At 36.0% G+C, this 12,914-nt stretch overlaps 1 protein-coding gene across 1 annotated transcript in view; it reads right to left on the bottom strand.

Moving 5' to 3' along the window:
• The window catches only part of CRPPA (CDP-L-ribitol pyrophosphorylase A), a 369,555-nt gene that overhangs the window by 164,345 nt on the left and 192,296 nt on the right, over window positions 1–12,914 (bottom strand). The window contains exons 6-7 of the mRNA XM_079151915.1: window positions 1,503–1,595; window positions 941–1,033 (exon numbers count right to left, since the gene is read on the bottom strand). Of these exons, the coding sequence (XP_079008041.1) occupies window positions 941–1,033; window positions 1,503–1,595 (186 nt within the window). The remainder of the gene's footprint in view (window positions 1–940; window positions 1,034–1,502; window positions 1,596–12,914) is intronic.

Here is a 12,914-nt window from a genome sequence, read left to right on the forward strand (position 1 = left end):
ATGGATCTGGCCAACTTTAGAATGAGACCTCTGAAATCCATGAGCCCTAAAACAAACTTTTCCCCCTTTGAAATAATTCTTGTCAGGTATTTTGTTCATAGCAGTGAAAAAGCAGACAAAAACAATGATAAATTTGATATGCTGAAGTTGAGAATTGAAGTACCACAAAGGAAATACCTAATAGAAAATTATAAATGTATGACCAAAGCTCAGGAATCAGATTGGAGTAAAGTATGCAATCTTCTTAGATGGAGTGGTGACTGTATAGTCTGGATTTACAAATTATCCTGTAAATGACAGTGAACTTTGAGTCATCTCATTCCTGCTTTAAAAAAAAAAAAAAAAAAGAAGAAGAAGAAAAAAAAAAGAAATTTTAAAGTCTGGGGATCTAGTTCACTGGTTAAATTGTCCCTGGGTTCAATACCCAGTACCAAAAACACCTCTCCAAAATTTTCATTGTTTTTTTTTTTTTTCTCTTTAATTTGTATTCCTTCTATTTATACTTTCCATGGAAAAGAGAAGATGAACCCAAGAAACAGATTTTCTTATTAGATTTCTTTCTCATCTTTTGTTTTTAAGCCCTGGGATTTCTTTGCTAAGTGACATTATGGCAATATGCGAAATAAACCTCTTCTACATTATCCCAGTAACTAGTCAACTTAGTCACGTAGTTTGCCATTTTAATGAAGAAAAAGAAATGAAATTGTTTGCTAGGTTAGGTTGAACTAAATAGCTTTCTGAACCTGACAGTTCAACCAAATGACTGCAGTAACAAAGTGTCCACAGCAGTAATAGCAAGAGAGAAAGACCAAAAAATCCACAAAGAAAAGTTTCTTCTAAGTTTGGGTCAAGGCTATCAATGGGATAAATTTTATTAAATAGAAACACAGGAGGAAGCAAGCAGAAGTTTGATGAGAAAAATCTGCATTCATTCACTTACCGAGACCACAACAATGGGATATAAAAGGGAAAAGTTGCTCTCTTCAAGCATACTCAATAACTTTTGGGTTTCTCGGAAATCAGGTGTTTTAACCTGGAAGAGTAAGAAAATAAAATGAAGTGGAAAAGTTCTAATATGATTTAAAAGTTAACTCAAGGAGAAAAAAATGAAGCAATTATATAAAGCATTCAAAATATTTACCAAGATTATTTTTAAATCAGTTTTAAAGAATACTTATAGATTATACATATTAAATTTGAGCTATGAATTCAAACTAAGTCGTTTAATTTACTTCATTCCAGGTTAAAAAAAAAAAAAAAGAAAATTTAACAAAATTATCTGAAGGAACATTGCCCTCTTTTATGAGCATTAGCCTGATAAGAAGTGTTATTTCTGTATTTCAGAAGATAAAAATAAAATTTCCAAATCCATACTAAATAATATAACTCATCTTTCAAAACCTTATGTTCAAATATTTAAAGATTAAGAAAAATTAGCTCTCTTTGGCATTACACTTGTTTAGATACTCAAATACTTCCAATAATGTATATATTCTACTTACATTCACACAAACAAAATTGTAGCATTGCTCTAAGTTGATTTGTTGAATATCACTGCCAGCATTATACAGAGCCTGAGATGTGACTTGTACATGCTAGAAGAAAAGACAAATAGGAAAGTTTACAAACTGGATAGAAAAACGAAACATGAAAATATCAACTGCTATGGGAAAGACACATAAAGCCTAGGACAATATACAAAAATAAAATCATGTTTAAGTTTATCATGTTACCAAGAAAAAGATATTTGTAATATGCCATGAATAATGAATATTATTTGAACAAATAAGAATATAGTAATACCTGCTTCACTTAGAAGCAGGTATTACATCTAGAATACTTCACAATTTATGGTTCTATAATACAATGCTGTTCTCAAGTAACACAGTTTGATGTTTTACTTGTAAAAGCTTTATCTATTCTACAGCTTAATCTTTTAGAATTTTGACAATTTTAGAAATTGATAAAGGTTTCAAGATCCCTGCTTTGCTCTAAAGTTAACTGGCTCAAACATTTTAAGTTTCCATTTAAAATTCTTATTGTGCCTGCGTGCACACACAATAACTTCCATGTCATCAGTTATGTATTAATACTTCAGTAGAGAAGAAATCAGCTTCCCCTGTGCAACATTAAATTGGATCAAGGAGTCACATCTTCTAGATATCACAAGAAGACAATTTTTCTTGGGTCTCTTACATATCCAAACATTTTCAAAGGCATTAACAGTTAATTTGCTCCACAGTGTCTTTTCAAGGATGTTTGCATAGTAGGCAGACTTGCAATGACAGATATGTCTCTTCATAGGGAAGACTTGCTTATTTTCCAGAAAGCAAAGATAGGGACATCCATCTCCCTGGAGCAGATTCTCATTACATTCCAAAATAATAATGTCTCTCTTGTGACAGAAGAATGAGAGTTTGACAGCAGCCCATGCACAAGACCAGGGTTTCCTAGTATCAAAGTTCTTTTTAATGCACCCCACTGCCTAGCAATAATTAACCCTTACTGCATCTGTCCATGGGATCTGTAACTCAGAAAAACTGTGCTACACTATGACTCAAACTACTGTTGTGATTTTGAATAACACCTTGTCTTTTCTCTGACTGTGGAGTCTTCAGTCTGCTGCCAGTAACTATGGTGGTGTGTCAGGCAGACTAGTTGGCATTCAAGTAGGGTATAATCTCAGATCCTGCCAAGTTTCTGACATACAGATATAAGGCAACCACATCTTGAGATCTTACCTTCAATAAGTGTGCATAAGTAAAAACACAATTCACTTTAAAAATGCCTCAGTTAGCATTTAATGTTTAGCTCCTAAACATTAAAAAGATAGGGAAAATCCTTGAGGGCAGTTTTTGGAAATCTGAATTTTTTTTACAAACAGGAAATGTTTAAACAAGTGGTTTTAAACTTTGCCACTTTAGCCTTTTAAAGGAAGAAGGTCCTGTGTCAAGAAAAATTGTAGGTGTCCTTAAGATTAGCCATGTGTAGAAGCTATTAGAAAGGTTTTTTTTAAAACTTCACTGAAAAATACAACTCCAAAAAAAAAAAAACTTTGAATGTCAGTTATGCATCTTTCTGACAATTGTGTATGAATTATATATACAATAAGCGAAAAGGACAAAATAATGGATCAAATAATATATATAATATATATTAATAAAATATCAAAAATATAAATATCTTTTATTAAAATGGGACTATAGTATATGTGTCACTTTTAATTATCTAATTTTAATAAAAGTAAGCCAAATTCAGTAAAAGAGAAGGTACTTCTAAACTTCAGATAATTCTCCACATCCAGAGATGTTAGGTTCTAATGATTAAGAAAAAACAATAAAATGATAAAGACACTGAACTTTTAATGACAACCCAATTCATTTGTAGGTCAGTAATAAATTATCCTTTCACAAAAGAAGAGAGTCCATTTTAACTTATACCCATCACCTACCTCTGCTCATGTTTGTATCCTGACAAGGTTTATTACATTCATGTTCGATTCTGTAACCATCATAAAAATGCATTAGACATAACATATCTACATGCAAAGAAACTGACTTTCAAACATTTCTATTTTCAAATTACCAACTTTAATCAATTTCTTCATTGAGTGTACTTCATCTCCAAGTGTTTGTGGGTTTTTAAAATATGTATACAAAAAAGGCCCCCACTTTATACTCCTGAGTTTTTGCTTTCATACTCTAAGAATAGCTGATCTAAGAATAAACCTTTCCTTCACACTTTCTTCCCCTCACAGACTTGAAGTCACTGGTCAATGTCTTTCAGTACTGACTGCCTCCTTGCTGTTTCTTATACATTTGTTACTCATCTATGCTCCATTCATCATTTTATTGGGTAGATTTCAATGTTGAGCAGTTTTTCAAAGAAGTCCTCATAAATGTTGTGTTTGAAATTCTCTTTCCTTTTGTCTTTGTAACTAAAGAACAATTTGACCTGTGGCAATAGTCTTAGATTCCACATTCATTTGAAGTTTGTAGACAAAGCTTCATTATATGTGGAAGAAATTCTAAAGATGTAAGAGGCTAATCATTCTGTACTTCTACTTGGAATTTTTGTTTTTGGATTCTGTACCTAAGTACATTCCTGAAGAATTCTTTCTGAAAAGAAGTTTAAAACTTAATCAAAGTAAGTTTGATTGACAGTTATGGTTTCTCCATTTTTCCTAATACACTTCGTCTTTGATTATTCAGAATCAGTTTGTCATTTCAAGAAAGTTTTTCTAACTTCCAAAAATATTTCTTGGTTTTTCTATATATATATATAAATTTTCCATATGGTAAATGCCATTATCATTCAGATATATTTTGTCTTTGAATATGCTACGATTATCTCAATTTTTTCCTCTCTTATACTAATGTGATTTTTACAACACTACATTGCTATTTCTAAAGGACAAATTAGTTCTTTAATAATATTCTTCTAGATTTAATTTGTTCTCTTATTCAATCACTATTAGCCTCTTGGAATGCTTGTTTGAAGTTTTTCACCTTTTTTAATTCAGAGTCTTACTTAGTTCTATAAAATAAACAGGTATGAGGATACCTTAGGGATAGGGAGAGGTTTGAGGTTTCTTCCCTATTTCATCTGATTTGTATGTGCTCTGATTATTTTTAGTATGACATATAGTTTCTTGATTGTTTCCTGAGTTGGAAAGTTTTTAAAAAATGTAGACATTGAAAATAGCCCCTCTCCCTAATTCTCTCTTACCACAGAGAATTGAGGGATTTTTCTACTCATGAGGAATTTTTCTGCCTCCCCTGGTCTTCATTTCAGTACCTCCATCTGCAGCTATTTTAACACCATAAGATTTATCTGAGTTTAACAAATCACCATCTGCCCCTACACAAGGTCTCAGGGATCCACAGTCAGGGTGGAGAAGACATCATGAACCTGATTGGTTCAGTTTCTTTCTTGACTGCTACATTTTACAATTTTGCATCAAGTGGGGTCCCTTGGCTTTGTTCACTTCCTGTTAGTATATTTATTTGCTTTGCTTACTATTTTTCTTTTTGGAAAGCTCTATAGAAAGGAAAATTTTGTAAATTACCTTTATTCTATCATTATTTACCTGGTTTTCACTGTTATATTTTTAAATATTTCAAGAAATTATTTTACTTTTTGTGACACATTCTTAAAAAAAGGGAACCATTCATTAGTATTAAGAGTATATATATTGGCAATCCCAGATGGCGGACTAGAGGGTGACTGCATCTCCAGTAGCTCCAGAAACCAGGATTCAAGAAGGGTAGGCATTGAGAGACTCAAATTAAAATAGAATCACAGGAGCCAGCCACAAGTCCCCAAGCCAGCGGAGACCTCCGACCCACAAGCAGCCACTGGGACCAGGGCAGGGCAGCCAGACCTCTCCAGGCGGACCTGCCCCCTCCAGCCACAGGCTTTTTCCACGGGGCAATCCAAGATGGTGGACTAGAGGGTCACTGCATCTCCAGTCACTCCAGAACCCAGGATTCAAGAAGGAGAGGCATTGAGAGACTCGGAATAAAATAGAACCACGGGGTGAGTCTCCCCCACCTGGTGAAGCTCAGCCCAGGCAGCAGGCCCAGATTTGGGTGGCTTATTAGAGTAGGGCAGGGCAGCTAGAGTCTCCCCCAGGCAACCCTGAGCACTCCGGCGGTGGGCTCCTCCCACACGGCCAGATTCTCCAGCTTCTCAGAGCAGGCCCCCCAGTGAGAGCCTTTCTGCACACAACCAGCTCCAAGTCCCTGAGCCAGCAAGCGGCAAGCTGCGGCCGGCCCGCAGGTTGCTTCAGAGACCAGGACAGGGCAGCCAGGGACTTCCCCAAGCAGCCTGGCTCCCTCCGGCAGGAAGCGCCTTTCTAGGCTAGTTTCTCGGAGCAGACCGCCCAGTGAGAGCCTTTCTACACAGAGCCAGCCACAAGTCCCCAAGCCAGCAGCGACCTCCGACCTGCAAGCAGCCTCTGGGACCAGGGCAGGGCAGCCAGAGACCACTCTGGGCAGCCCTGTCCCCTCCGGCCGCAGGCTTTTTCCATGGGGTGATCCAAGATGGCGGACTAGAGGGTGACTGCATCTCCAGTCGCTCCAGAACCAAGGATTCAAGAAGGGGAGGCATTGAGAGACTTGGACTAAAATAGAGCTACGGGATGAGTCTCCCCCACCTGGTGAAGCTCGGCCCATGTGGCAGGCCCAGATTCGGATGGATTATTAGAGTACGGCAGGGCAGCTAGAGTCTCCCCCAGGCAGCCCTGGGCACTCCGGCGGTGGGCTCCTCCCACACGTCCAGCTTCTCAGAGCAGGCCCCCCAGTGAGAGCCTTTCCACACAGAGCCAGCTCCAAGCCCTGGAACCAGTAGCGGGCTAGGGGCAGCTTTCCTTGGAAGCACTGCATTATCAAGTTACTCCAAGACTTCAGGCTACTGAAGGCAGGAAGGTGATACACTGAAAATCTACAGGGACACTATAAGCCAATAGAGGAAATCTGCAATATCACAAAGTCCCACTGACATCTGACCAATATGAGAAAACAAGGGAAGAAAATGTCCCAAACAAACCTAGATACTATATCAATAAAACCCAATGACAGCACAGCAGAAGAAATGTCAGAAAGGGAGTTCAGAATGTACATAATTAAAACAATCAGGGAATCAAATGAGGAGATGAGAGAGCAAATGCAGGCACTGAAGGAGAAGATGAAAGAGCAAATGCAGTCATTAAATGATCACAACAATCAACAGTTAAAAGAGCAAATACGGGAAGCAAGAGATCATTTCAATAAAGAGTTAGAGATATTGAAAAAAAAAACAAACAGAAATCCTTGAAATGAAGGCAACAATAAACCAAGTTAAAAACTCCATAGGAAGCATAACCAATAAGATAGAACATCTGAAAGACAGAACCTCAGATATTGAAGACAAAATATTTAATCTTGAAAACAAAGTTGACCAAACAGAGAAGACGGTAAGAAATGATGAACAGAATCTACAAGAATTATGGGATATCATGAAAAGGCCACATTTAAGAATTACTGGAATTGAGGAAGGCTTAGAGAAACAAACCAAAGGAATGAACAATCTATTCAAACAAATAATATCAGAAAATTTCCCAAATCTGAAAAATAAAATGGAAAACAAAGTACAAGAGGCTTATAGGACTCTAAATATACAAAATTACAACATACCCACACCAAGGCACATTATTATGAAAATACCTAACATACAAAATAAAGACAGAATTTTAAAGGCCGCAAGAGAAAAGAATCAAATTACATTCAGGGGAAACCAATAAGAATATCAGCATTTTTTCAATCCAGACCCTAAAAGCTAGAAGGGCCCATAACAACATTTACCAAGCCCTGAAAGAAAATGGATGCCAACCAAGAATCTTATACCCAGCAAAACTTACTTTCAGATTTGATGACAAAATAAGATCCTTCCATGATACAGAGAAGCTAAAAGAATTTACAAAAAGAAAGCCGGCATTACAGAAGATTCTCAACAAAATATTCCATGAGGAAGAGATGAAAAACAACGATGCAAATCAGCAACGGGAGGAACTAGCCTAAAGGAATACCAAATAAAGGAGAAACCAAATCATGTCAAAAAACAAAAAGGAGTAAAATGACTGGGAATACAAATCATATCACAATAATAACCCTGAATGTTAATGGCCTGAACTCATCAATCAAAAGACATAGACTGGCAGATTGGATTAAAAAGAAAAATCCAACAATATGCTGCCTGCAAGAGATTCATCTCATAGAAAGAGATACCCATAGACTAAAGGTGAAAGGATGGGAAAAAACATACCATGCACACGGACACAGCAAAAAAGCTGGAGTATCCATCCTCATTTCAGATAATGTGGACTTCAAGACAAAACTAGTCAGTAGGGATAAAGAAGGACATTATATACTACTTAAGGGAAGCATAAATCAGCAAAACACAACAATCATAAATATCTATGCCCCGAACATTGGCTTATCCATGTACGTCAAACAAATCCTTCTCAATTCCAGAAATGAAATAGACCACAACACAATAATACTAGGCAATTTTAACACACCTCTCTCACTGCTGGATAGATCGTCCAAACAAAAATTGAATAAAGAAACCATAGATCTCAATAACACAATCAACAATTTAGACTTAACTGACTTATATAGAATATACCATCCAACAAAGAACGAATACACTTTCTTCTCAGCAGCACATGGATCCTTCTCTAAAATAGACCATGTTTTATGCCACAAAGCTACTGTTAGAAAATACAAGAAAATAGAGATACTACCTTGTACTCTATCAGATCATAGTGGATTGAAATTAGAAATAAATGACAGAATAAAAAACAGAAACTTCTCCAATATATGGAGATTAAATAATACACTATTATATGATGAATGGATAACAGAAGACATCAAGAGGGAAATAAAAAAATTTTTAGAAGTAAATGAGAACAAAGACACATCATATCAAAATCTCGGGGACACTATGAAAGCAACACTTAGAGGAAGATCTATTTCATGGGGTGCACTCAACAAAAGAACTAGAAATCAACAATTAAACGACTTAATGCTACAGTTCAAAGCCCTAGAAAAAGAAGAGCAGACCAACACCAAAAGTAGTAGAAGACAGTAAAATCAGAGCTGAAATCAACGATATTAAAACAAAAGAAACAATCGGAAAAATTAACAAAATAGTTGGTTCTTTGAAAAAATAAAATTGAAAGAGGGAGAAAACTCAAATTACTAAAGTTCAGAATGAATAAGGAAATATCACAACAGACATGAGTGAAATACAAAACATAATTAGAAGCTATTTTGAAAATCTATACTCCAACAAAACAGAAAACCTCGAAGACATCAACAAGTTTCTAGAGACATTTGAATTACCTAAACTGAAAGAGGAGGACATACACAACTTAAATAAATCAATTTCAAGCAATGAAATAGAAAAGGTCATCAAAAGCCTACCAACAAAGAAAAGTCCGGGACCAGATGGGTTCTCAGCCGAGTTCTACAAAACCTTTAAAGAAGAGCTCATTCCAATACTCCTCAAAGTATTCCATAAAATGGAGGGAACCCTCTCAAACTCATTCTACGAAGCCAATATTACCCTGATACCTAAAACCAGACAGAGACACATCAAGGAAAGAAAATTTCGGACCAATATCCTTAATGAACATTGACGCAAAAGTTCTCAACAAAATTTTAGCAAATCACATACAAAAATATATTAAAAAGATAGTGCACCACGATCAAGTGGGTTTTATCCCAGGGATGCAAGGTTGGTTCAACATCCAGAAATCAATAAATCTCATTCACCATATCAACAGACTAAAAGTTAAGAATCACATGATTATTTTAATAGATGCAGAAAAAGCATTCAATAAAATACAGCATCCCTTCATGCTCAAAACACTAGGAAAAATTAGGATAGTGGGAACATTCCTTTACATTGTAAAGGCCATCTACGCTAAGCCCATGGCTAATATCATTCTAAACGGTGAAAAACTGGAAGCATTCCCCCTAAAAACTGGAACAAGGTAGGGATGCCCTCTTTCACCACTTCTATTCAACATCTTTCTTGAGACTCTAGCCAGAGCAATTAGACAAACCAAAGAAATTAAAGGGATACAAATTGGAAAAGAGGAACTCAACCTATCCCTGTTCACTGATGACATGATTATATATTTAGAGGAACCTGGAAATTCCACCAGAAAACTCTGAGAACTCATAAGTGAATTCAGTAAAGTAGCAGGTTACAAGATCAATGCTCATAAATCCAATGCATTTTTATACATGTGATGAATCTTCAGAAAGAGAAGGGAGGAAAACTACCCTATTCACAATAGCATCGAAAAAAATAAAATACTTGGGACTCAATCTCACAAAAGAGGTGAAAGACCTCTACAACGAGAACTACAGAACACTAAAGAAAGAAATTAAAGAAAACCTTAGAAGATGGAAAGATCTCCCAAGTTCTTGGATAGGAAGAATTAATATTGTCAAAATGGCCATACTACCTAAAGTGCTATACAGATTCAATGCAATTCCAATTAAAATCCCAATGACGTACCTTATAGAAATAGAGCAAGCAATTATGAAATTCACCTGGAAGAATAAGAAACCCAGAATAGCTAAAGCAATCCTCAGTAAAAAGAGCGAAGCAGGGGGTATCGCAATACCAGATCTTCAACTCTATTACAAAGCAATAGTAACAAAAACGGCATGGTATTGGAACCAAAATAGACAGGTAGATCAATGGTACAGAATAGAGGACACAGACACAAACCCAAATAAATACAATTTTCTCATACTAGACAAAGGGGCCAAAAATATGCAATGGAGAAAACATAGCCTCTTCAACAAATGGTGCTGGGAAAAGTGAAAATCCATATGCAACAGAATGAAACTAAATCCCTATCTCTCACCCTGCACATAACTCAACTTAAAATGGATCAAGGACCTCGGAATCAGACCAGAGACCCTGCATCTTACAGAAGAAAAAGTAGGTCCAAACCTTCAACTTGTTGGCTTAGGATCAGACTTCCTTAACAGGACTTCCATAGCACAAGAAATAAAAGCAAAAATCAACCACTGGGATAGATTCAAACTAAAAAGCTTTCTCTCAGCAAAGGAAACTATCAGCAATGCGAGGAAAGAGCCTACAGAGTGGGAGAATATCTTTGCCACTCATACTTCAGAGAGTGCTAATTTCCAGAATCTATAAACAACTCAAAAAACTCTACACCAAGAATACAAATAATCCAGTCGACAAATGGGCTAAGGAAATGAACAGACACTTCACAGAAGAAGATGTACAAGCAATCAACAGATATATGAAAAAATGTTCAATATCTCTAGTAATAAGAGAAATGCAAATCAAAACTACCCTAAGATTTCATCTCACCCCCATTAGAATGGCGATTATCAAGAACACAAGCAACAATAGGTGTTGGCGAGGATGTGGGGAAAAAGGTACACTCCTACATTGCTGGTGGGGTTGCAGATTAGTGCAGCCACTCTGGATCGCAGTGTGGAGATTACTCAGAAAGCTTGGAATGGAACCACCATTTGACACAGCTATCCCACTCCTTGTCCTATACCCAAAGGACTTAAAATCAGCATACTACAGAGATACAGCCACATCAATGTTCATAGCTGCTCAATTCACTATAGCCAGATTGTGGAACCAACCTATATGCCCTTCAGTTGATGAATGGATAAAGAAACTGTGGCATATATATACAATGGAATATTACTGCGCCATGAAGAATGATAAAATTATGGCATTTGCAGGCAAATGGATTAAATTGGAGAATATCATGATAAGTGAGATAAGCCAATCTCAAAAAACTAAAGGACGAATGATCTCGCTAATAAGCAAATGAGGACATATAATGGGGGGTAGGAGGGGTTAGCGTTAGGGTTAGGGTTAGGGATAAGGAGGGTGGTAAGAATGGAGGAAGGAAGGACTGTATAGAGGGAAAAGAGGGGTGGGAGGGGTGGGGGGAAGGGAAAAAAATAACAGAATGAATCAAACAACATTGCCCTATGTAAATTTATGATTTTTAATTTTAAAAAATTTTAAAAAATAAAAAATAGAGTATATGAACATTAGTGTTCCTAAAACAAAGCTTCTCTTTCATTTTTTGAAGAACATGCAATTATAGATATCTGTGTATATATATATGTGTGTGTGTGTACATATATATCTACATTTATCTACATATATACACACATATACATATATGCACACACATGTACATATATAGATATATATATTTAATCTAAATACATAATCTAAAAACAACATAGTGGAGAAAAAGTTGTATTGGCTCACAGTTTCAGAGACATCAGTCAATAGACAGCTGACGCCATACCTCATGGAGGCCAAGGTGAGGCAGAATATCATGGTGGAAAGGTATGGAGGAATAAAGCAAGTTCAGGACATGGCAACTGGAAATAGAGAGTTCTGCTCACCAGGTACAAAATATAAAACCCAAAAGCACCTCTCCATTCACCTACATTTGCCTGTCCACCTGGTTAAAACCCAGCTAATCCTTATAAATAGATTAATCCACTGATTAGGTTATAAGTCTCACAATCTAATCATTTTATCTCTGAAAATTCTTGCATTATCTCACACCTGAGCTGTCAGGGTCATCTCATATCCAAGCCATAACAGCAAACATTACTTATTTGTGTATAACACCTACTATTGTAAATCAATAGTGAATTTGCCAATAATAGCTCCATCATCTATTCAAAACCCAACCATACAACTCTTCCCTGCAACACAAATATCAAACTCAAAGACCCCTCTTCTTCTATTTTTAGCAACAGGTATCATTCCACACTCAAACACAACAAATGGAACAATTTTCTGGCTACATGAACTTCTTGTTATGCAAATATTTTGGTTCAAAAAACATTTTAACAACATTTAAAATGATTTTCCAATGTGTTCAGTAAAATTAGAGGATACCAAAAGTATTAAATACTTTGCTTTCTGTATTACAAATAAGAATTCAATAAAGATTCACCATTAATTAAATACAAGCATCTGCATATTCAAAATACTTTTTAAACCATGGATATTAGGAAGAAAGATGGGTTGTCAAGAAGTTTTATTTCAAGAAGATTTAGGGCTTAACTGAAACTAAAAGGTTTTGGTTCAAGTCCCATGTGTCAGAGATTCAAAAACTTGCTTCTCAAAAGACAACCCTCTTTAGAGAACATGTTGATTGGTCATTTCTAATCTGCTCATTTCTCACCTCCCTCCTAATAGGACTAATGTGGACTCAAGGGAGCTGTAGAAAGAAGCATTTTTCCTTCCACTTTGTAGACATAATTACAATTAAATCTTTTGTTGGTGGTGATCACCTAGAATTGAGTATTTACTATATTCTTAATTTG

The sequence above is a fragment of the Sciurus vulgaris genome (assembly GCF_902686455.1).
Source record: "Sciurus vulgaris genome assembly, chromosome: 8".
Lineage (NCBI taxonomy): Eukaryota > Metazoa > Chordata > Mammalia > Rodentia > Sciuridae > Sciurus > Sciurus vulgaris.